At 32.6% G+C, this 27,299-nt stretch overlaps 1 protein-coding gene across 1 annotated transcript; it reads right to left on the reverse strand.

Moving 5' to 3' along the window:
* Positions 1–11,013: 11,013 nt before the first annotated feature.
* Positions 11,014–14,626, reverse strand: LOC133297793 (receptor protein-tyrosine kinase CEPR1). Its single transcript, XM_061496993.1, has 2 exons — positions 11,910–14,626; positions 11,014–11,643 (listed from the first exon to the last, which is right to left on the reverse strand). Exons 1-2 carry the CDS (start codon positions 14,392–14,394, stop codon positions 11,267–11,269), a joined length of 2,862 nt encoding a protein of 953 aa, XP_061352977.1. The 5' UTR covers positions 14,395–14,626; the 3' UTR covers positions 11,014–11,266.
* Between the last annotated feature and the right edge of the window lie 12,673 nt (positions 14,627–27,299).

The following is a 27,299-nucleotide window of genomic DNA, read 5'->3' on the forward strand; positions in this document are numbered from 1 at the left end:
CTCTACCCTCTCTCTTTCTCTCTCTCTCTGTTTTTTATGCTTTTAAATATGATTTTAAGTGTGGGTGTCCTGTGACTAACCCAGTTTTAAGTTTACCCATTTGCATCGGTGTTATTAAAAATAATAAAAAAAAGTGTGAGAGAGAGAGAGAGAGACCAATGGCGTAAGGTGAGGGGCGCTTTTGGGGTTGCTGAGTACATCGTGGCTGTTTGGCCATTTTGACTGTGAAAGCGTGAAATGACGTGAGATCAGTGTCACAAGAATTTTTGACTTGCTTCCTTAATTGTATTCTAATGGCTTTTATGGCATTGCACAACGATTTTATTGTGCACCTCTTTTTAGTTTTTGCTTTTTAGCTCTCTTTCCGCGGGTTATCAACCATTTTTATAAACTGATATTATCCACCATAGATAGTAAATATTAAAACTGAAATATTACAAATTACAAAATACAAAATACAAAAAAAGGTTGTCATTTAATTAAATCATTTTTAGTTTTAAATTTGAAAATTCAGTCAATTCAAACTAAACTTAAATTATATACATATATATAAATAAGAATTTTATTTATGAAATTATCATAACAGTCATATTTATATATATATATTATTCTTTTGAGATAATGGAACTTAAAATTTTATAAAAAAAAAGGTATAGATGATATATGCTTATACATTTTGTATCTTATCATTATTATCGATGAATGTTTATTAATAGTTATGAATCTTTGAGAAAATGTTCGTAGCTCCTATATTTATGCATGTGAGAGCTTTTGGCAATTTAGAGTTTTTCTTTCGGGGGATATAAGTCTCCTCGTGTAGGAGATTTATTATCTTATATCATATACATAAAGTATGTAGATTCACTTTTTTTTAAAAAAAATTAATATCAACTTAATTTTTTATGTATGAGTAGCAGGATATGTTTTCTCCATAGGAAAACATACCCCTTTTCTTTTTATTTCCTTTTATTCTTCAAGTTTATTGTTATATATATATATATATATATATATATAAGAAAAGTTATATTTACAACCTTTTTTTTTACAACCTCTTACAATTATATCTTAACATCCTTAATTTTCGTCAATCAACGATTATTATTTATTGTGAATTAATAATTAATTAATGAGTTTAATTTGCGAAAATCATAACCGTTGATTGGCGAAAATCAACGGTGTTAAGATATGGTTGTAAGAGGTTGTAAAAAAAAAAGTTGTAAGTATAACCTTCCTCTATATATATATAGGTAAAATTATTTCTACAATCACTTTACGTACAGCAAGGTCATGTGTATGGTTATAATTCCTCATATTTAATGCTTTCATCTTTTGTATGGTTATGATTCCTCATATTTAATACTTTCATGTATATATATGGCAAGTATTTGACTGTTGTCCATATAGCAGCTATAGAAATGTAAACCTAATATATATATATATATGTATGGGATAGGTTATTCTACATACCATTTTTTCTGCCTACCTTTGCCAACCACTCTCTAATACCGTTAGATTAGAATCTAAAGAGGAGAGAGAAAGATAAATGTTAATTAAGATTGTAATCTAAGGGTCTTTTAGAATGATAGGCAAAGGTAGGCAGGAAATATTCAAAATACCTATAAATGGAATCCTAATTACCTTTTTATAAAGTGTCTAAAATATGCTTAAAAAGAAAGTTTAAATATAGCTTATTATAAATAAATCAACATTCAATACATCTAAAATAAGGAATCATTCTCCTCCTTATTACAAAAAAGAAAATAAAATAAAGAATCATTTAAATTAAATCAACCTAATAATTAAATGGTTTAATATTTTTTATATTATAGTAGATAAAATTATCTCTTGAACATATAAAAGTGTGTGGGGTCCATATTTTTTCTTTCTCTCTTAGCCACGCGTGAACCTCACACACTTTTATGTATGTGTATGAGATAATTTTATCTCTTATAACATATAAAATATTAAATCCATAATTAAAATATTAAGAAAATGAATCAAAAACACGTCTTAAATATAAGCCTTCTCATGTAAGCCAATTCTAATTGCATATTCCTCCCTAGCTAGGAAAATTTTCGTCTTCGAATCAGTTTCATATTCATTGGTGGTAGCTAAAGATGGGCAGAACCCATGACATAACATTTACTTAAATATATCAAATGTTTCACTATTACAAAAATTATGCACAATACAAAATATTAGAAAAGTCTGGGATACCACATAAGGCTCAACACCATCATATGCAGTCATCATTATGAAGATATCATAGATTACCATTGTTGGTACATCCCATGTAAGCCAATTCTAAGTGCATCATCCTTCCCAATTTGGAAAAATTTGCCCTTGAATTTATTTTATTTTCGTTGATGGTAGCTAAAGGTGGGCAGAACTCATGATGCAATATTTGCTTAAAATGTATCAAATGCTTACCTGTTACAAAATTATACTTAATAAAAAATATAACAAAAGTCTACGATACCACAACAAACTCAATACCGTCATCTATAATTATCAACCTGAAGATATCAAAGACTATCATTGTTGGTTCATCCCTATATGAAAATTCATACATCAAAGTGTTCCAAGTTATCGCATTTGAATCCACATTAATGTTCTTTAAATTATATTGCACAAAATAAATGAAGAATTCAATGCCTTATTTGCAAGACCCTATAGTCCGTGCCCAACAACAACGATATTCAAAGCCATCAGGTCTTTCGCATCCATCCCATCAAACACCTTGTGCGCATCCTCAACTCCAACACACTTGGACATTCGATCACTAACATGGCTGCAAGCTTTAAGAACATATGTAATCATTAATACATTGTTGGGCTCCAACCCCCGGGTCATTTGCATCCCATAGAACACAACAAGAGTACATTCTCTGTCCTCTAATTCTCCATCAAATTCATTAAAGACTGGATCACCATCACACCTCGCTCTTCATCGAAATCATCATAGATTGAATCATTGTCAAAAATTTGTTCTTCATCGGAATCATCATAGATTGGATCATCGACACAATTTTGCTCTCCATTAGAATTATTATATATGATATATAGGACTATCAACATAAACTAAAGTGTTAGGAATCCCAATCGTCATCTGCTAGCTTAAAAAATAGATTGATTTTCAGGTTGTACTCCCCAATTTCGTCAATGGTTTAAATTTTCCAAATGATTGACACTTCCTTACTTATTATCAAATGCGTCTTCTAATTTCATTCCTTCTTCGAACCGAATGTTCAATTTTACCTGCGCAAGTTGTCGCTCCAAATTTTGGATTCGTCAACTCTGCACCTACACAAATCATTGCTCTAAATCCAAGATCTGCCTTCGACAAATAGACTGAGAAGCCTTTATGAATAAGATTGGGGTCTTACCGCAGACAAGCTTTGCAACAAAGGGTTCTAACTTGATTGTCAACAAACCCATTAATGAACATTGTGCTTCTCATTGAAACATTGTTGTGATGACTTATAATATACTATCCCAAGTGATGTCTTACAAAGGGTCACGTCGAATAAAACAAGACTTGCTCATGTGAGCACCATAATAGTTTTTTAGCCCAATTTATACAAGAAGGATTTAAGAATGAGCATTTGAACAAGAATAAGATTGTTATGTTGTGATCGAAAAGGTCACAGGTTCGAATATATGGAATTATCTCCTTACGAAAATACAAGTATAAAGTTATATACAATAAACCTCCCTCCAAAAATAAATAAATTGTTAGATAGATCATTCATTTCCTTTCAATTGGGAACAATTGTAAAATTGAGAATTTAATCTCAAACCAATAACATGTATGTAAATATCAGGCCCTAATTTTCAAGTAAATTGAATTGTAAAATAGGAAAATAAAAATTTACTTAATTAAAACAATATGTATATAATATATGTGGATTATGATTATTTTATATCAGTATACACTACATATTGATTCTTACCTGTTAATTGTACCTATATTTAACGGCTCTAATTTTTTAATTACGTGAATTATTTAATACAAGTGAATCAATGACCATGTATCACAAGACTTATTATTCTTATACCGATATAAGAATAATATGTCTCAAAATGTATATATGAATTGATATATTTAAGTTATTTAATAATTTTCTTGTATGACATATTATTGATCATATGTGGAAAGAGTTTTACATAAATGTCTAATATAATCTTAACATATCATTATTTATTATCTTTATTTTGAACAAAAAATATAAAAACAAACAATGATGTGGCAAAGTATCAGTAAAATTTTGTACAATCGCAAATTTAATATTTTCTTATCTTAGTACATATTGCATTAATGCTCACTTTCGAGAAAGGACAAATATTTGATTTCTAAAGAAATTACTTGCGAGAGAGCCTGATCACATAGTTTCATATCTAAACAAATATTTTATAAACACAGTCTGCACGATAAAAAATAGGCAATGAAATAATAACATGTTTGAAGGGATTTTTTTTTAATAAATTGATCATTTTTGTTTGTTTACAAAGTTATTTCAAAAAAAATAAAAATGGAACAAGATAATTAAAATGAAATTATCTAAATACATTAAACATAAATCCATTCAATGATATTGATTTACTATCCAAAATATGTGAGATGATTAACTTGTTTTTGTCCTGGATATCGTTAAACTTGTCGAAAACGAATGATCACTTGGTGGCACAGCTAAGCAAAATGAGTTCACGAATTAAAACTTTTAGAGAAAATGCCAACAAAAAACTGCTAAGGCGACATGTTGTATACTTACAACTATCTTTTTCTTTTTTTTCTTCCCATTTCATTTAATTTTCTTCAACAGCTAAACATGCAAAACAAAAAGATGCTACATTTAAAGAAACGTTAGAAGGTAGATGAGTGTAGTTAATTATTTGTTTAATAACTAATAAATGAAATAGCCGCCCTGCCCCTATATTTATGTATGACAGACATACAAAAGCTATGTTGTTTTATGTTTTGTTGTGTGCCTTGAACGCTATGTTACCCGGTTACACCCCCACCACTAAATGGTAACAATAATAATAATAATAATAATAATCTTTTTTGGTACATAATAATAATAATAATCTAATTCATTGAACTTGTAAGGATTTTTCCAATTATTCATTTTTAAATGAATAAATTAATTAAAAAGAGTCAAATTTAGTTAAATTGTTTTACTTAACAAAATATAAAAACCAATGTGATATCCAACTTTTTTTTTTTTTTTTTGGTAAATATGGCATATCCAACTTTTACTGTAAAAGAATGCTAGATTTCCGATTCAAGTATTTGATACCATTTTTTAATTTCTTTTTGGGGGAGGTTAAACCTGTTTGGATCATCTCTTTTCATTTTTATGTTAGAAGTTACTTATAAGCTAAAGTTAAAAAAAAGAGCTTAAAAAGAAGAAGCTAAAAGCTGTTTGATAATTACATATAATTTTTAGCTTAAAACACATATTTCAAGAAAATTTTATCTCTCTCTATCTTTATAGCTCTTTATTTTAAAAAAAAAGCACAATTCAAGAAAAACAAATGAGAGCTTAAAAAAAACTCTTCAAAGGAGCTTGTAGCTCTTAGCTTTTTTATTCTTTATAAAAAAAAGAGTTTTCCATTACAAGAGTTTTTCACAAAACCTGTTTGACCTAATTTATGCTTATAAGTAGCTTCTAGCTTAAAAAAGAGAGGATCCAAACAGGCATTTACTACCTCTTTTTTTACTACCTCTTACTACCAAATCTCAACTGTTGATTTCCTTCAATCTAACAGTTATAATTTATGGGATCATACTTATTAATTAATTATTAATTTTTGTTAAATTATAACCGTTAGATTAACAGAAATCAACGGTTAAGATTTGATAGTAACTATGACATTTCCCTTTCTTTTATATAAAAAAATTGCTTGTAGACTGTAGTTTATAGTTTATAGTAATTAAGATTTAGAGGCTTAAAAAAAGTGGGAATGGATGAACACTTAAATGACAATGATAGTGAAGAGGATTATTTGGAAAAATTAACTTACTAGTTATTTATATTCAGATTTTGGACAAATTGTTTTTGTTTAAATAGTCCGAGATAACCAAAATATCCAAACAATATTAAAAAAATTCACAATGCATGTCCTTGGTAACTTATCGTGCACTTGACAACTATTTGTTTTACAATAAAAATAATTTTTGGGTACAATTAAACAGTTTCTTCTGTGTGGACCAGAAGTGAAAAAGATGAAACATGAAAATATATATATGATGTGGGTTAATAATGTTATCCATAATGCTGTCTACAAAAAACAGCATTTAATTCACGAACAAGCATGTGTTCCTCTCTCTATCTCCCTCTCTGTTTTTTTTTTTTCGGTTTGTCCGGATCGTAGAGGATGTTATGGTTTTTAAATAATTATTAAAAAAGTTAAAGTTTGTTTTACTTCCTAAACATTAAAGTTAAACTTTGTTTCATTTGATTTAATTTCCTCACCTTTACCAACGGTGGTTCAGAGAATGAGAGAGAAACATGCTTACTAAAATGCCACGCCCAAGTCATGCATTTCATATTTTTCATCAGCGGTAAATTAACAAACGGACAGCATTGAATTTGAAGTCGATTTGATTAATGATAGAGTAGATTGCAACAATTAATTTGTGAAGAACTAAACTGATAAAAAAATAGACCTTTTGTCATAAAATAAAAAAATATATAAAAAGTGAAGCCCCTTCTATTTTTTTTTTTTTTTGGGTACAAGCAAGCCCCTTCTATTTTTTGGTTTGAATATTCATTCTTTGTTAAAATACTTTAAATAAGTAAACTTCAATTTGATTTACTCGTGTGTAAAAGAATTATAATATAAGTGAATTATTTAATGTCACATATTTAAAAACTATTGATTTTTTTTAATGATACTAATTGTGCGAAACTAATTACTGGTAGCACAAACAATAAATCATATAATGGGAGTGATGGAAGTGGGATTATTAAGGTGGATGTATACTTATACAATGAAAAATAAAATAAGAAAAGAAAATTTGACCCAATGGTGCAGCTCAGTTGGTAACTTGACGCTGAGTTAGTGGGGGTGGACATGTGTTCGATTCCTGCTGAATGTATTCTTGGGGAGGGGGCTGAACCTTTAGCCATCACTGATCTCCTGCACTCCGGATTAGTCTCATAGCCGGCTCAAAGAGTCGAAGCTCGTGGGGATACCGAAGGGAGCCAACTCGCCTCAAAGAGGTAATTAGGGTTGAATAACTCCAAAAAAAGAAAAGAAAATTTGACAAGGAATATTGATTGATATGGTTTTGATATATTCTTAAAAAAAAGTCCTAAATGCTCCATAAAAATAAAATATTGCTACCAAAAGTATGACACAAAGAGAAATAGAGGTCAGTAGAAACTTACTTAGCAAATAATAGTAAAACAAGAATTAATAGAGAAGAAAATAAATTAACATATCGCTTGTCTTAGGATGAAGTGAAGGAAATCTATCAATATTGTGTAGGGGGTAAATCTATTATTTCCTATGTTCCAAATGCTAAATTTTTAGTTATTTTTTCATATGTTGGTTTATTTTTGTATTTATTTATTCATTCTTCTTTATTTATTTTATTATGTTTTTTCTTTTTATTTAGGCTCTCATAACTATTAATCCTCATTAATTTAAAATAAAGGTCATATTGATGTTGTGTAATTAGATGTATGAATGGAAAAAATAAATTAGACAAACAATAAATGAAATTTAAATTCAAAGAGATCCCAATCCCAACTTTATAAATCATCTAACTTGGAGAGCTAAACTGGGCCTAAAACTAAAGTCGGCCCAAAGATGTAGAACTGAACAATCAATATTATTTGCAGGTGGCTCCTAGTTCTCACAAATATTGAAAATATCTTACCCTCCTCGGTGCTCATAGTGGCTGATTATGATACGAAGTATATGTTAGCATCATAGCATGTTTAATAATGGGTGAAATGCAATAATAATAATGAAATAGGATAACATTGACAATTCATTACTTAGATATTTTATTACAATTTTTTTTTCTTTATCATTGAATAAATGAGATGAGAAGAATTGTAAGGAGATTAGTAAATAATAAATTTTTTCATCTTACATTTCTAAATTAGGAGAAAAAATATATAGATATTAAATGAAATGAGATACATTGAACCTTATTTTTTTATTTTATTCTATTTTAAATAATAGCAACTAATATCATTTTATTTTATTACATTGATTTTCGTCGATTCAAAAATAGGAAATAGAATGATCAACCACTCAACAGTTGAGATTGAACATGAAAGATGATTGTCATTGGGATTGAAATAACCCTAATCCTAATAGCAACAAACATTTAATGCATGAGTTTTCCTGGAGAGAGACCAAACTTGCAGTATTACCTTACAGGCTTTGACCTTTTTGACACGGGACAAGACAATCCCTGACAAGCGACGAATAAAATAAAATAAAAAATTCTCACTGTACATGTTTTTTTTTTACTCCCATAAATCACTTGTATTTTTATGGGAGTCAATTTTATTGAAGTTAGTAAATTTACATTACAGTGAGATTAACTTTCTTTGGTTACATTTTCTAGACTTAAAGGGATGTTTGGTTGATGAATTTTTTTTTGAATATTAGGGAAATGTAATTGATAGGAAAATGATTGGAAAGTGAGTTTGGTAGAAAAATGTAAAAAAAATTGTTTGGTTAGAAAAAATTAAACTGGACAAATTAAGTAAGATTTATAAAGTATATGTTTGGTTTGAGGTAAAATATAGATGAAGAAATAACTTCAAATTACAAATATAACCCCATAAAAAAGTGAAACCTTGGCACTTTAGATGAGGGTATTTAAGTCTACTAGTGAGTTGCTCTTTTGCCATTTAGCTAGCTAAATGTAAAATACTACCTTCAAGTTGTCTTTCTAAATAGTAACTTTGCCTTACTTTCTATGAATAAATAAGGAATGCTATGCAAATACAATACTTAGAGAAATTTTGTAAAATCTTCTATCAAACATTGCTTTCTTACCTTGTCAATTTGATTTACGTAAGTAAATTTTAAGAAATTTTCAACCAAACGCCACCTTAGAAACCATGACAAAAAGATGTAGGAAAATTATTTTAGACCCATTATAAACTCTCTCTCGACGTGGGTGCGCCACTAATTTTTCTACTCTTAAGAGATGAGCAGGCACACACTCCGCATCTTCAATTCCTGAAGTGCTTAAGATTGGCAATGTTCCCAATAATGTTAACAATGTCAAATTGATCCCCCATTGGAACTTGAAATTATTACCAGTTAAGCTATATTAAATTTGTCTTAACTTGGATTGCAGACCCCGGTGGGGTACACTCATTATAAACAGATAACGTGTTGTGTTGTGTCTTATATATTTATTTATTTTGTTACTGTTCAGGTTGACAATTATTGTCTTTATAGTGCATCATTTTGGATGAATTGGCCATTTTACACTTCGGGTATTGGAGTTAATTTCATATTTAACAATTCCTTGCTGCACGAATAGGTACGTTCTTCTAAGTTCTAACAAACATCAATTGCTTTTGATTGGAGTGACTGTTCAATTCAGTGAAAGTCATCTATTCCACCCTCTTGGGTCTGTTGATGAGATGAGAAAATAATAGACAATATATATTAGATACGAATTTGGATATCTCACATGAAAAAGTGATAATGTGTAATCATTCATTGACGATGAGATAAGAAAAAAAAAAAGATGTGATTTTTAAGTGAATAGTTGTGATCAAATAACATGATCAGATAATTATTTTTTCACATGAGAGGATCCAAATCCTAAATGTGCCGCTGGGTATCTGTGTGTCTGATCTGAACAATTTGGTTCCTATTGTACTTAGGCAGAACATACCTGTCCTGAAATTAGCTTCTTCTCACAGCCAAGCATGCTTTGGAAGTTGATGCCTTGGGTCTTTTCGTTTAAGAAAACTATTCTTCTTATCGAACCTTCTCACTTTTTCCTTTGTGGGCACTCCACCAGGCCTAAAGAAATGTTATGTTTGTGAATCTCATTCTTCTAGGGCGACCCCGCCATCCACTCATAATGCACATAAGAATGTAAGAGAAACGTAGATTTAGTTCTAGTGTTGCACACACACGTGTGACTGTCTGTCTCTGCATACACTTTTGCATACAAGGTAGCAAGCATGTGCCAATGATTTTGTGCTTTGTGCTTCTTAATTACAATTTGCATTTAGATCATTATAAAGGTTTCATCATATTGTTATTTTCTTGTTCTTGATTTTCACACGTTTCCTGTAGCCTCACTCGGTTACTATATGAATATATGATCTTCTTGTATTGTAATGAGTTTGATGGGATTTTCCTCTTCTTTTTATCCTAGCATACTACTACTTGAGCTTCAATTTGGGATAGTATCGTCCTAGCATTGAGAGCTTTTCAATTTCTGCTCAGGACAATGTTTTCATCTAATTTCACACTTAAAATTCCTTTGAATAAAGTAAAGTGGCATTCAACTTGTGAGTGGAGGTTCATGGCTCACACTACCTACGGTTAAACATGGTTGATGCCTCTCCCCCTCCCCCTAAAGCCTCATTTTAACAAAAAGGAAAAAGGAAAAGCTTCAATGCTGCTATTTTTTTCTTTTTCACTGGCTAAAATGGAGACAAGATGCTCTCATCAATCAATCATTCCATTCAACTTTTTTTTTTTTTTTTTCTCCATTGGATGGCTTTGGTAAGGGACCCCTCCACATACAAATAATGCCTTAATATTGTATTCAGAATCAGGAACCCATTTTGATTTATTTATTTATTTATTAAAAAAGGAGCTCCTTTCGAATCACAACCTTCTGGTCCTTACTAACATATGCTCCTTTTATTGGAGCCATCTTACATCGCTCAAAATAAAAAGCTAGGATAGAAAAGGAAAAACCCAAATTCCACAAAGCAAGTTGGCGAATGATCTCAAGTGTGGGCCTATGAAATTTATAGATACTGTGCATTACTGTAAAGCTTGGATAGCAATTAGAAATTCAAATTTTTACAAAAGTCAAAACTCGAAATAGTATATATAAGAAAAGGAAAGCAGCAATAGAGAGAAGAGAAGAGAAGAACCAGAGTCAAAGATAGAATCTACAAACTACCTGTCTATGGAAAAAAAAAGAGATTAATTTGTTCTCTAATCTTACAATGAGTCTCTCAGTTACATTGGGAGAGACTGCTTATCTTGGTTGTATTTATATATTCCTCTTACCCTTTTAATCTACTCAATTATAATAAGGTGACATTTGATGCATCTTTGGTTAACAACTCGCAAGAATCTGAACCACGTGGCTCTGCCTCAATCAGCAACTGAACAACCTCTTTCATTGTTGGTCTACTAGATGGAGCTTTGTACGTGCAACGAATGGCAATTCGCAACACTTTAATCATGTCATCCTTGAATATGGGTGAGGATCGAGGGTAAAATAGATCACTTGGTCTAGCACCTTCCTTGCCTTCTACTTTGTTTGAAACCCAAAAGACAATATTTCTGTTCTCTCCAAATTCTGACTCAACGGGCTTCTTCCCAGTTAACAGTTCCAACAAAATCACCCCAAAACTGTAGACATCACCCTTGGTGGTGGCCCTGGGGGAATATGCATATTCTGTGACAGCCATGAAAACAAGTTGAATTAGATACTCAACAAACTCACAGGACTAAAAGTTAAAACACTAAGAGATGATAGAGGAGTTACCATATATGACTATTTGACTAAATCCCAAGTGCTACTTTTATTTAATATATATACTATGTGGTAAAAAGGTCTTATTGCTTTAGATAGCTAATGTATGCTTAAGCAACATTTTTATCAATCAATTTATGTAAATTTACCAATAGTTTAAAAAACTTGACTTTGGTCAGAGAATTTACCTGGGGCTAAGTAACCATAAGTTCCAGCAATAACAGTTGTTGTGGAATCCTTCCCGCCTCTAGCTTGCAAAACTTTGGCGATACCAAAGTCTGCAACCTTGGGATGGTAATCAACATCCAAAAGGATATTAGTTGATTTGATGTCTCGATGGATAATAGGAAGAACCAAATCATGGTGGAGGTATGCCAAACCCTGTGCAATCCCAAGTGCAATCTTATAGCGAGTAGGCCAATCCAAATGGACCCAACCTTTGTGCAAGGAGTCCCATAGAGTACCATTTGGCATGTACTCATAAACCAACAAGCTACATTCCAAACTGGAGAAACAGCAGTACAGTTTCACTATGTTTTTGTGTCTAATACTTCCCAGGGTCTCCACTTCTGCTTTCAATGCTTTGTCTACAAACATTCGATCCTCTGGAGCTGAATCCTTGGATTTTCTACTCCACAGCCTCTTGACTGCAACAGTATCACCGCTTTTCAAATCAATCTTGTACACTGTCCCAGACCCTCCATGTCCTATTATGTTCTTCTCAACCAAGGATTCTATGATCTCCCTTTGGTCGAAACTGATCCTGTGAAAGCTCTTAACATCATAAGAGAAGAATGAAGAAGGTTGTGTATCCTCATGTTTCACTGCAGCTGTCTCTTTGCTGCACCTACGTTTCAGAAACAAGACAGCTCCAATAAAGATTAAAACCACAGATACCCCAGCTACCCAGATGGTGTTTATTCTCTTACTCTTGTGGGCAATTGAACATGTGGGGAAGCTTGGATCCGATGAATTAGCATATGTTGGTTGCACACACAGACCAGGATTCCCTGAAAAGCTTTCAACCAAACCTCCTTTGATCAGTTTGGGAGGAATTGGACCCGAAAGCAAGTTATGTGAGAAGTTAATGGAGTTTGGTAGCAGTACTGAGAGGCTTTCAGGGATGCTTCCTGTTAAAAGGTTGTTGGAAAGATCAAGAAGGTTGAGTGACTCCAATGAGGAGAGTGAAGTTGGGATGGAAGAATTCAGCTTGTTCTCTTGTAACATTAGCAAATTAAGCCTTCTCAGATTGCCAATTTCCGAAGGGATTGGACCAGACAGAAAGTTATAGCTGAAATCAATCTTGACAAGGTTAATGGCTCGAGAGATTGTAGGAGGTATGACTCCTGAGATCATGTTCTTTTGTAGGAACAGTTCAGACAAGTTTCTAGCATTTCCACTGATCTCAGGAATTGGACCAGTCAAATTATTGTTACTCAGATCAATGATTGAAACATGTGGTAGACCAAGGAGTCCCTCGGGAACCGAGCCCTCCAGGTGGTTATTACTGACTCGAAACCTTAACAGCATCATGCAGTTTGCATAACTGTCTGGTATCTTTCCAGAAAACATGTTATCCAAAACAAGAAAATAGAGTAGTTTACCTCCCTTGCAAACTTGTGTTGGCAATGGACCAGAGAAACTGTTTTCTGACAAGTCCAGAACTACCATTCCTGAGAATTGTCCCAGTTTACTAGGGACTTGTCCTTTCAGGAAATTGTCATAAAGAGATAACATTCTCAATGTTGTTGAGTTTTCAATCTCACCTGGGAGTTCTCCTGAGAGGCTATTGTTGTAAAGCTGCAGGACTTGAAGCTTGGGAAGGCTACATATTGATGCAGGGATGCTCCCAGTCAACTTGTTCACTGACATATCCAAATCTATGAGCTCTGTGAGATTTCCCAGCTCCTCAGGTATATAACCAACAAGGTGTTGGTTATAGTAAAGCTCAAGCTGTTGCAAGTTTTTCAGCAATCCAAGCTCTGCAGGAATTTGGCCTGTGAGGAAATTCCCACTCAATTCAAGATCAGTAAGAGAAGTGATGTTCCCTATGGATGTTGGGATTTGGCCATACACCATGCAAGTTGTCAACACCATGGACTTGAGATTTTTCAGCCTGTCAATATCATCTGGCAGCTGCCACAGGCTGAAACCTCCATTTTCATTGAAGTTTAGCACCTCGAGTCTAGTGAGATTGAATACTGACATGGGGAATTCACCTGTGAAGGCGTTGTATGACAAATCAAGGACCCTAAGAGATTTCAAAGGAGAGAAATCTGGAAGTGTGCCAGTCAGATACATATGATTCATGTTAAGCACTTCCAAATGAGAACAGTTGATTACGCTGTTTGTAGGAAACTTGAACCTTGTGTGTCCAAGGCTGAGAACTCTCAACTCTGGCATGTAAGTGCATAAATCTGAAGGGAACTTTCCAGAAAGTGACCAACCTGAAAGGTCAAGATTGATAACTTCCCCTTGGTTGTTGCATGTAACTCCTGTGAAGGCACATACTGGTTTCCCAGCTTTGACATCCCAATCCAGAGGGTAGTTCCCTGAGAGAGACTCCTTCATCAGAGAAAAAAACTGAGACTGGTTGGTACTGCTAATAACCTGTGAGATACTAGCCATGGAAATAATGAGTCCAATAACAAAGAGAATGAATGGATGATCCATCTTGAGAGAGAAAAAAAAAGAAGAAGAAGAGAAGGTTATGTTTGTGGTTAGTGTAAACGTTGCAAGGAAGGAGATAAATAAGGATGTATAGAAGACAGAATGGTTGAGTGGATCACTTGTGGCAGCAGTGACAAGCCTTAATTGATGTTAAAAAGGCAGGTTCTTGTTGTAGTACTATTGCTGAGACTGAGAGAGAGGTGAACATCTTTGGTAAAGAGGCTTTACGTTTATACTCCACTATCACCAACTCATGTGAGGAATAACACCAATGCAAGTGTACTTTATACTCATATATCCTGTACAGCATGTAGAGTATGCTGCATCTGATCCTGATCAACGCATATTTCACTGACCAGGACCTCTTGATGTGATTAATTACGCTTTCTTTTGGAAGAAGAAAATAAATAATATTTTTCTTCTACCAGGTGGTGTGATCCATCTCTTTCTCATGGATTCCCACCCTAGCCAAATTCAAACATTTATGTGACTTCAATTATAAAATATATGAAAGAACAAATGCACTTTCAGTGCTCAGGAACCAACATATTAATATTATTACTCTTTTTAAAACAGCTTTTGAACAAATTTTAACATCATTAAAATATATTGACAGAACGAGATGTTTGTTTGTATTTATTCTTATTAGAGTCTCTTTTAATTATATATTACTTCAAACTTCTTTAAGGATGTACTTGACCTGTAAAAATAGGTTAATACACATGATATTGTATCTAATAACTTTGATGAAACTCTTCCTTAATCAAACGTAGTTTAAACATATATCTTAGGGAAAACTAATCGAAAAAGAAAGAAATAATCATGTTACAAATACAGCTACTGTTTACGAAATAGAAAATAAGAAGGTGAAAAATAAAATCATTGTGATGATTTTTTCTTCTTCAAAAAGCTCAATCTTTCATTTGTATTTTAAACATGCATAAAAAGCTTCCTTGTTAACCAACTAATAGAAACGAATAATCATCAAATTTATTCAGTAAATAATAATTATATAGAAATTGTTCAAATGTTATGAATATCTTTAATGTAGAGGATAAGTTTTAGAGTTTAATGTCTCTAATATTGTAGGAGATAAAATCATTTACTACACACACATAAAAGTAGTGTGTGAGACTTATGTTTTTTTTTTCTTTCTCTTCTTTTCACATAAGGCTCACACATTTTTATGTTTGTGGGAGATAATTTTATGAAACATATATCAAACCTATAACCTAGCGAGATTGAAAGTGTATCATTCAACGTTGTGCTACGAGAATCTACTTGGGTCATTTCTGAATAAACTTGCTTGCTTATTTTACGATATTGGAAATTTTATGAAATCCCGATTATTTCATCATTATATGTGAATACAAGAAATAGGGTGGGGGTTGTTGATCTTTTATGAGAAAAACAAACATCAGAAACAATATTGTGCAACAACTTATTTTATTCTGGCTAATGAACTTGTTTTTAAATACAAAACTGAGCTCATGCGGTTGCTACTAACCAGCTGATTTTGTTGGTCCACAAAATCAGCAACAAACTAACAAAGCAATAACAGTAAAATGCAGTAAACAAACTCCTAAACAAAAGACTAATCAATTTAAAAAACAACTAATTAACTCCTAAAAAATAGGACATCAACAGCAGCCTTGAAACACCAACATTCTCCTCCTGGATCAAGTGCTGCACACTCCTAGCTTCTCCCTGAGAAATTCAAATCGACTAACATGAAATGACTTGGTGAATATATCTGCAATTTGGTTTTCTGAACTGCAGTACATTAGCTTCACTTCTCCAGCCTTCTGCACTTCTCTCAAAAAATAATACTTGATCTTAAAATGCTTTGTTCTTCCATGAAATACTAGATTCTGTGAAATAGCTAGAGCAGCTTGATTATCCACAAATACTTCTATGCCTTCTTTTTGCTCCAAATGCAGGTCATCCATCAGCTTCTTCAACCATAATGCTTGGTTTACAGCTGCAGTAGCTGCAATGAACTCAGCTTCTGCAGTTAATTGGGCCATTATTTCCTGCTTCTTTGAACACCAAGAAAAACAAGCTGACCCAAATGTAAAACAATAACCCGAAGTACTTTTCATATCATCCACTGATCCAGCCCAGTCACTGTCAGAATACCATTGCAACTTAAACTTCTGAATTCTGCAGAATTTGATTCCATATGAAAGAGTACCTTTCAAGTACCTTAACACCCTTTTTGCAGCTACCATATGCAGTTCACTTGGACAATTAAGAAACCTAGACAAGACACTTACGGTAAACATAGTGTCTGGCCTAGTTGCAGTGAGATACATAAGGCAGCCAATTAAACTCCTATAAACTCTTTCATCTGCAGATTCCGATTCATCTTTCTTTTGAAACTTTTCCTTTTGACCCATTGGAGTACTTACACTCTTGCACTCCTCCATGTTGAATATTTTCAGAATCTCCTTCAAGTACTTCTTTTGATAGATAAAAATTTCATTTTCAGTTTGTCTAACCTCCATCCCCAAAAAATATGACATCTCACCAAGATCAGTCATTTCAAACGTTTTCATCATTTTCCTTTTGAATGTAGTAATATGAGAATTATTACTCCCTGTTACCAGCATATCATCCACGTAAAGAGACACCACCACTAAGTCAGATGCTAACTTCTTGACATATAAAGTGGATTCACTAAGACTTTTTATGAAACCCAAACCCAGCAAGTGCTCATCCATCTTGTTGTACTATGCTCTAGGAGCTTGCTTCAAACCATAGAGAGCTTTTCTCAGCAAATAAACCTTCTCCTCCTGATCTGGTGTGACAAAGCCTTCTGGCTGCTCAACATAAATCTCCTCTTGCAACTCTCCATTCAAAAAAGCAGATTTCACATCTAACTGATACACTTTCCATCCTTGTTGAGCTGCCAAGGCAAGAATCATTCTAATTGTATCTAGTCTTGCAACCAGAGCAAAGGTTTCTGAGAAATCAACTCCCCAAACCTGTGCATATCCCTTCACCACTAACCTGGCTTTATGCTTATTCACTGAGCCATCAGGATTGAGTTTGGTCCTGAAAACCCATTTTACTCCAATCACTATCCTGTCCTCGGGTCTTTCTATTAGCTCCCATGTCTGATTTTTTTCTATCATAGCCAACTCTTCCTTCATAGCATTCATCCACCTCTGATCACTTTTAGCTTCCTCATAACTTGAAGGTTCCAAAACAGCCACACTACACCTCTGATATATATCAGTCAGAGATCTGGTACCTCTAATTGGATCATCATCTACTAGCTCATCATAATCCAGTGAGACCTCCTTATGCTTTGCTTGTGGCTCATCTGTCCAGTCCCACTGCTCATCTTCTAGGAACTGAACATCCCTGCTATTGATCACCTTCTTTGTCTGTGGTTGATAGATCTTGTAGGCTTTTGATACCAGACTATAGCCAATGAAAATTCCAGGTTCAACTTTTTCTCCCAGCTTGTCTCTCTTGACCTGTGGAATGTGAGAAAAACACAGACAACCAAACACTTTCAAATTTTTTAGAAATGGCTTGAAACCAAACCAAGCTTCGAAAGGTGTCTTCTTTTCCAGTACCCTTGTAGACAGTCTATTTAACAAAAAAACAGCTGTGTTTGCTGCTTCTGCCCAAAATTCTTTTGGTAGATTCTTCTCATGCAGCAGACACCTAGTCATTTCCATAATGGTTCTATTCTTTTTTTCACTAACTCCATTTTGCTGTGGAGAATAAGGAACAGTAAGTTGATGCTCAATTCCAGCTTCCTCACAGAAAGTGTTAAACCTTTGTGAAGTGTATTCTGTTCCATTATCAGATCTGATGACTTGAATTTTGCAGCCACTTTGAGTCTCAACCTATCTCTTAAACTTCAGAAATATCTCAGCAACTTCTGACTTTTGCTTCATAAAATAAATCCAGCACATTCTAGTATAATCATCAATGAAGATAAGAAAATACCTGCTGCCATTTAGTGAAGGAGTCACGTGAGGACCACAAAGATCTGTATGAATTAGTTGTAGCTTCTTTGTAGCTCTCCAGGTGGATTCTTTGAAAGGAAGTCTTGTCTGTTTGCCCAAAAAACAAGCTTTGCACCTTGTGATCTGCTCCTCCAGGATTGGTAACCCAGTTGACATTTCATTCTTCTGCATGAATAGTAAGCCTTTGTAATGAAAATGCCCCAACCTTTTGTGCCATATTTCTGAATCACTAGCCGGACACTTGAATGCCGCTTGCTCATTCTCAAGGGGATTTAGAGAAAAACTCTTCTGTTGCATCTTTATTCTGAACAGCTCCTGACCATTTGAGTCAAAGATCAAACACTTCCCTTCTTCAAATATCACTTTAAATCCCTTTTCTACCAACTGCCCCATACTCAGCAAATTCTGATCAATATCAGGCACGTACATCACACCAGAAACCAGCTTAGTTCCAGCATAGCTCTCTATTGCTACAGTCCCTTTACCTTTCACTTCTAGATACTCTCCATTTCCAATTCTCACTCTTGACTGCAATGACTTGTCAAGGTCTCTAAATAGCTTTTCATCACTTGTCATGTGATTTGTGCAACCACTATCAACAAGCCAACTATCACATGGAGCACTAGAGGAGAAACAAGAGGCAGCAAATAATTGATCTGCCTCATGCTGGTCTGCAACATGTGCCTCACCTTGCTGCTGATTTCCTTTTTCTTTGCAGAACCTTTCAATGTGTCCAAGCCTATGACACTTTCTGCACTTCACATCTGGCCTCTTCCAACATCTGAAGTGTGGGTGATTCTGCTTTCCACAATGCTTACATGAGGAATGCCCGCCCCAATTGTTCTTAGAGTTGATTGCATTGTTCTCTCCTACAACAGCTTCCGAACCACTACTGTCATCTCCTTTCTTCCATCTTACATTATGATGTTCTTTAGCCTGCAAAGCTCCTTCTGTACTTCCTTCAAGCCTCATTAACCTTCTCTGCTCTTGTGCTTGCAGAGCACTTAGCAATTCTGCCAACTTGATTTGAGACAAATCCTTGGTATTCTCCAAAGATGCAATAGTTGCTTCAAACCTTTTGGGCAAGGAGACAAGAACCTTTTGCACTAGCCTATTATCAGAGAGGTCAGTGCCTAGAGCTCTTGCTTGATTTGCAATATTTACCAACTTATCAGAATACTCCTTAATCGTTTCAGACTCCTTCATCTGCAATCTCTCAAATTGTGTGATTAGATTCAGCCCCTTCATGCTTCTAATCCTCTCATCTCCTTTATACTCATCTTTGAGGAAGTCCCAAATAGCTTGAGCTGATTCACAAGCCATAATTCTGCTGAAAATGGCAGGTGAGACAGCAGCATATAAACAAGACTTTGCCTTTGCTTTTCTTGTTATCCTCTCCTTATGAAACTTGATCTGATTGATGGTTGGATTATCAGGAAGGGGAGCAACTTCATAATCTTGTTCTACAGCTTCCCAAAAATCGCAACCCTCTAAATAGGCTTGCATTCTCACTGCCCATGCTTGAAAATTTTCTCCATCGAATATTGGTGGAGCCATTCCTGAAAAACCACTCAATCCTCCCTCCATTAATTTCTCAAGTCACTCACAGCCCCTTAAGATCAAGAAGGCTCTGATACCAATGTTGATCTTTTATGAGAAAAACAAACATCAGAAACAATATTGTGCAACAGCTTATTTTATTCTGGCTAATAAACTTGTTTTTAAATACAAAATTGAGCTCATACGGTTGCTACTAACCAGCTGATTTTGTTGGTCCACAAAATTAGCAACAAACTAACAAAGCAATAACAGTAAAATGCAGTAAACAAACTCCTAAACAAAAGACTAATCAATTTAAAAAACAACTAATTAACTTCTAAAAAATAGGACATCAACAGCAACCTTGAAACACCAACAGGGGTCTACAATTAATAGATAAAACGGCAGGCTGTTGGCCCCAGCCCTATTGTCTTCGGTGAAGCAGATCTCATTCGAGAGATTTATCAAATTTCATGAAGGATTAAAGTATGTTTAACTTCAATTAAATTTAGAAAAGAATGTTTAACTTTCGTGCCGTGATCTTAAAAAATTCGTGGCATACATGCTTCAATTCTAAATTTCTAAGAATGTTTTAAAGTTCGTTTATATGATTGTGTTGATTGCATAATTTATTTAATTTGAATATGTTTATTATTTGTTTTTGTATGTGTTCTTCTTATCCTCACAAGCCAATTATAATGGATCCGCCGGAAGACTTTCATCAAGGGTCCAATCCCGTCAGTGGCCGAGCCACACGCAAGTTGAGTGTGACTTTGATCGGGCTAAATTTTTACAAATTGTATTCATTATATATAATTATATAATTAATTATAGTTTGGCCAAGGTCAAAATTGTAATTTGGCTCGGGCTACAATTTGTAATTTGGCACTATCTAAAACTTAAAATATTTTTGGTAAAAGATTTGGGTAAATTATATTAGGTTAGTGTTCAATTTTTACTTGTATAAAAAAAAATATTTTTAGTAAAATTAAAGAATATTTAATATAAAATTATAACTCTTCTTAGTGTTGTCTGCTCAGATACTCTGTATTTAATATAATTTAAATATATTATGATATGAACTAACTAAAATTAAAAAAAAATACATATATAATTTTCTGGCCAGGGCTCAAATTGGAGCCCTGCTCTGCCACTGAATCCCGCTCTGAGCATATAGAACTTTAGGGTTTTACCCCTTCCACAGCTCACCATCCAGGATGACCAAAAAACATATTATTGCAATAGTGAGGATTTGGCTAAAGGTTCATCTCTTTCATAAATATTCTCCCACCTGTATAGTCTTCTCTTCTCTCATAAAAGAGGCACATGTTATCCGAGCTATTACTTTGTCAGATTTTAAAGCCACCATATCCCACACACTTCTCCCCGTTCACAGCTTTCTTGGTGATTGCACTCTCGGTGACTATCAAAGAGTTTTGGATTATATCGCTTCTGACACGTTTACCAATCCAACACGCAAATTTGATTGTGTTGAACACGGTCAAAGGGTATTTTTGTAATAAGATTATAGTTTTTAAAAATTTAAAATACATTAATAAAATTACAATTTTGAAAAAAAATAAAATACATTTGACAAAAACTTAAGAAAGTGCTATTCTAGATGAAAATGCTCAATGAATGTAGTCTACATAATTTATGGTTTTCTATGGATATTCTATTATTTTTGTTTTATGTCAATGTAATGGAATTATGAAAATGATTTATTTTCTTTAAATCTTCTTTTATTAAATTGATGGATATTATTAGTTTTATTTCATTTGTTTGTTAAGTTATTGACTATAAAATGTAATATTATATATATATATATATATAATATTATTTAATATTAAAACATGTTCAAACATATTGAAATCTAATTTTTTTAGAATTGATATGTCAAAATATCATATGGTGTCATGTGTTGGTGTCGGTACTACATAGAATAGATCGATTTCGAGATACTCTATCCTTCGATAGATACTTAACTCTTATTTCATTACACTTCAGTTCAAATTAAGTTATATAACATTGATTTTATAGACAAGCTAAATCCAGTCAGCATGTTAGAAGGCTTGTTTTTTGTTTGGGTAAAGCATAAAGTCTGTTCACGATCACAACAATTAGTTTTTTGAAATGAAATTGTTAAAGAAAAAGGAACAGGAAAGAACAGAAGTATATTTTACCCCCTCTAAAAAATGGTTATTCGTTTTTCTAGTTAAATAATGGGAAATTATTCTCTTACGTAATAAAAGAGAGTAACCTTATATTATTATTTTTTAATTTTTTAACATAGGAATTCACCATGTGTTGGGTCTATGATATGAGAGGGAATGTCTCCTACAATATGAGATTATATACTCTTTTAAATAAATGAATTTATGTCTCTCATGTAGTAGAAAATAAATAATCTTATGATGCGAGATAAATAAAAGAAAAATAGAATCTTATATTGCAGGAGAGAATTTTTCTCTCCTACACATACATCGATTTGTAACATTACTTTTTTATTCTTTTTTTGTTTTTTTATAATGGATGGGTGCCACACATAATTATCTCTATTGCATGAGAGAATTATCTCATATTACATGAGATTAATAAAGCTTATAAATAAAATGGGGCCCACTAATTTAAAAAGAAAAAGAGATATTTTTATGTGAATGTAATATGAAAGATGAATATCATGATACTATGATTTCCTTAAATAAATATGAAACGTCTCTTTTTGCTTGGGAAATAAAATAATCGACAGAAGCTCCTGCTTCAACTTCAAACTCGACCGTTGTATCCTTAACTATTGAAAAGTCACTTTTTATACACTAATTTCAGAAGTATTAAGCTCTAGAAATTACACTAGAATCATCGTGCTCTTTGACACCAATTCTTTATTCTCAACCTTCGTCTCTGATTACTTTGATTACCAACCACTGAGATATGCATACGCATGTGCGTGATCTGTAACATAGGTGAATACAGCTTTATTGTAATAAATCCTGCACATCAGTTTGGTTTTACATAATTTTTTTACACTAAAATTAATTAATGTACAAAACCAGTTGGTCCTTCGTACAGAGATAAAATCAATTTATGTTTACGAACCAAAACATTATCAAATAGTTATCTCTCAATTTTCACGAGTCTTGAAACAAAAAAAATATACAATTCTAGATTGCTTCTGACATGCTTGCTCCACCACCCCTCAAGAAAATTAGTGGGAAAAAATATAGAGAAATGAGTTATTGGTTAAAAAAGTAGTTGCAATTGGCTTGCACAGTAAATTCCACTTATTTCTTTTATTCTTCAATATCCAATTCGTACAGTAAATTCCACTTACTTTTTCTATATATTAAATATCTTCAATATTTAACTTGGATATTTTTTGTGACACTAGATTCCATTCTTGCACATTAAGTGGTAGTGCAGAAGAAATGAGAAGGTGTGTAGCAGTATGTGTGTCTATTCAAATCGTGCACCACACATAGCTCCAAAAAGAGTTAGTACCGCGTATAATTAATTTCTCTGATTCCCTCATGTTTCTATTTTAGAAGAAATAAGGTGTAGTTATAATCAATTTATCTGATTCTAACATGTTTCAATTTTATCTTTTGTTGAAATATTCTATGTCTTTTTGGAACTTTACACTGCTCGATAGAAATATATTAAACTCTGGTTGGTTGGGTTGTGTTTAGAATAGTTTGCATTTAAAGGGTGGGGACTATATTCTACATTTAATCACAATATAGAGTCCGTTTGTTTCGCAAAAAGTAGTTTTTATCTCTTCCTTATTTTAAAAATAATTTTTACAAAAGTTAAAGTTATTTATATTTTCATAAAAATATTTAATTTTTGAAAAAAAATATTTGACTTTTGACTTATGCTTTTTTTTAGAAGTTAAAATTTTTAGTTTATAAAAAAGTATACTTTTGACTTTTTTGTGACTTTTATTTTTTTTAAAAGCAGACATCTAAAATAACTTAAAGTGAAAGCAGCTCTTGAAGACGAAAAAAAGCCTATTCAAACAAATCCATAGAGAGACGACCGTGTAATCATGGAGCAGTTCGATTTGATTTTTATTAAAAACCAATAGTGAATTAATTTTAATGGTTTGATTTTTAAACCAACCGATTTTTCCTTTTTAATAGCTGGTTTTGTTTTACCGAACTAGTTTGAAATCGGTTGCAAAACCTATTATCCAAAACCAGTTTTTGTAACTGATATATGATAACAGCTACTCGCTTGGGGTCATTTGAATTTGATATATGTTAACAACGAGTATGTTATTCATACTGAAAATAGACTATAGTTTTAACTTTTAAGAACAATCTCAAATGACTTGAAGAAAAACAAAAATATGCTACAGAAACCGCACATATCCACCTCAACAAAATCAGAATGTCATAATAGAGATAATTAACAATGATAAGACTGAGCTTAATATATATATATATATATATATATATATATATATATATATATATAGGGTCAGGATCACTCTTAATCTCGTCTCGTCTGTTGATCTCACTTATATCTAAGGGCTCTAATTTTTTAGTAACATGAGCCATTGGATACAAGTGGATCAATGATTAAGATTGAGTGTAAGACTTCTAACTCTTACACCGGTGTAAGAATATCTTGCCCCATATATATATATATATATATATATATATATATATATATATATATATATATATATATATATAGATAAATATTTCTGCAGCCATTTTATATAAGCTTATCTACAGCTACCCTTTATAATTATGTTCTCCCGAGAGAATATAGTTATAACATTAAAAGTTACTTTTTCTCTCTCTCCTCATTTACTTTTCAAAAACTGTCTGCTCATGTGGAGAGAGAAAAAAAAACAACTTTATTGTTATAATTATGTTCTCCCGGGAGAACATAGTTATAAATGGGTAGCTATAAATAAGCTTATTTAAAGTGGCTGCAGAAATATTTTTTCCATATATATATTAGAAGTAGTATAAGGGACTTAGTCTCATATCATGTATTTCGAGTTGTATATACATAGTAGTGGTAAGTCACTCGGCCTGACGTTTCGTTTGCAATTAGTGTGGTAAGTCAGTTTCTTAATTTTTTATGTCAAGAACTGGAATGTCGTCATTTGTATTATCAAGTATATTAAGGCATCTCCATGAAAAGGCCTTGAATATGAAGATTAAGGTCATGTTAAAGTTGTCAGATACTTTTATGCTGATTGGACAGGTTGTCCTACTGATAGGAGATCTACTACTGGATATTGTGTCTTCGTTGGAGGCAACTTGGTTTCTTAGAAAAGTAAAAAGCAAAACCTAATTGCCAGATCAAGTGCTGAAGCAGAGTATCGCTCCAAGGCTACTACTACTTGCGAGCTCATTTGCCTAAAGCAACTTCTTGGGGAGCTCAAGTTTGGAGACACTGGACCAACAACTCTCATTTGTGATAACCAAGCAGCACTACATATTTCTTCCAATATAATGTTTTCATGAAAGAACCAAGCATATCTAGATAAATTGTTACTTTGTTTAAGAAAAGGTTATTTTTGGTTAAATTATGAGTAATTTTGTACCCCTCTAATAATCAATTAGCATATGTATTTATTAAGTCTTTGAGGGATCCTCGAATAGAGTATATATGTAACAAACTTGATGCTTATGATTTATATGCTAGAGCTACAACTTGAGTGGGAGTGTTGTATATAGTAAAAAAAAGTACAAAGCCCAATGGTAAAAATCAGTATTATATTCTTTGGTAAGATAAGATAATATATTGGTTTAAGTTTGGTTTAGTTATTTTAGATTTTCAAACTGTTATAATAAATGGATAATCAAACCTAAACCATAATTAAAAAACTGAATTAATTTTCTTAATCATTTTAAAAAAATTGGTTTTTTAAATCATTTCAGTTTTTAAAACGGTTTCTAACCACGTTTATTCTTGACTTGTATATGTTAAGTGCAATCTTATGCAAATGTGCTTCCCTTTTTCTCCTTCTCTTTCCTCCTAACAAGTTTATGCTATTTTTTTTTTTTTGGTATATTATTCATCAATTCATCGATTATTCAATTAGTTTGATTTGAGTTGAGCAGAATCAGATGAGCTACAAAATTATCACTATCAAATTTTAACACAATTGCTTCACAGCACTCAACACCTCTTCTTAAGCTGAAATGAGATGGTAACAAGTTGATTCTATAAATCTACGGTTGGTAAATGGTAAAGCAAATGCATAATATCCTAATCTGTTTTATGAAAAAAAAAATAAGACGAAACAACGATTGTTACTTTCTCTGCTGTCAGGATAGAGATGAACTGAGCTGCCATACCCGTTCTTTGGGACCATTCAGGTTAAGCTCATAGAAAGGTTTTCTGTTTTGTTTTTATGCCAGAACAAGTGAACGTGGAGAATTAAAGGTGCCAAGATAAGGTCTTCTTTTCCTTTCCTTTCCCTTTTTACCGTTTGTCCTGTATTTTTCTGCTTAAAAGTTTGTGAATCAATTTCCCCTCTCATTGAATGGATAAAGTTGTAGCCTTTAGTGGGATATAGTCAGGGACTTCGTGTCATCTCTCTATTTGTTTTGAATTAGATCCTTGTTGCATCACATAGATATACTTTGTGGTTTTATTATTTAGTTAATTCAAAATTTATATAATTATATCCCCTCTTTTCATTTCTTAAATTATTATGCTATTGCATTCTCAATATGATATTGATTAAATTATCATGCCGCGATAATAACAAAATAATTTCAAGAGCTTTTAAGCTTGAACATGGTATTAATTTTAAATAGAAACCTCAAAAAAAATAAAGGGCTCAAACTTCTTTAGTCAATGGACAAGTAAACAAACATACAGAGTCGTTGAATGAACGTTTTCTTTTTTATTCATATGTCTTTCGGCTTTTTTACTGAAACATCTATCAGGGTTACTTTTTCTTTTATTAGAATTGGGGTTACCTAACAATCTTCTGTTTTTTTTTGTAAAGTAGGGTTACTATCGAGATATATAAAATTATTAATGTAGTCTCATTTAACGGCTTAAATTTTTTGGTTGAATTGATTCTTTACATGGTATCAGAGCCTCGGGGGCAGCTTAAACTTTTAGGTTGAATTGATTCTTCACAGTTACCAAATAACATCATAAGAATAAATTTTTGAGTTGAATTGGTTCTTTACAGTTACCAAATAACATCATGGGAATAAGCTACTCGCAATCAAGAAATTGAACAGTTAAGTGGATTCTCTCATGTTTAAAATGGTTATATGGTCATATTGTTTGATCACAATTACTTATTTAAAACTTACATATTTTTCTCTATCTGATCTCATCATCAATAAGTGGTTCTGATCAAATAATATAACCACATAACTAGAATCCAAATCCAAATTG

This window comes from Gastrolobium bilobum, unplaced genomic scaffold, assembly GCF_033153095.1.
Source record: "Gastrolobium bilobum isolate Gb01-03AN ecotype WA unplaced genomic scaffold, APGP_CSIRO_Gbil_v1 utg33308, whole genome shotgun sequence".
Taxonomy (NCBI): Eukaryota; Viridiplantae; Streptophyta; class Magnoliopsida; order Fabales; family Fabaceae; genus Gastrolobium; species Gastrolobium bilobum.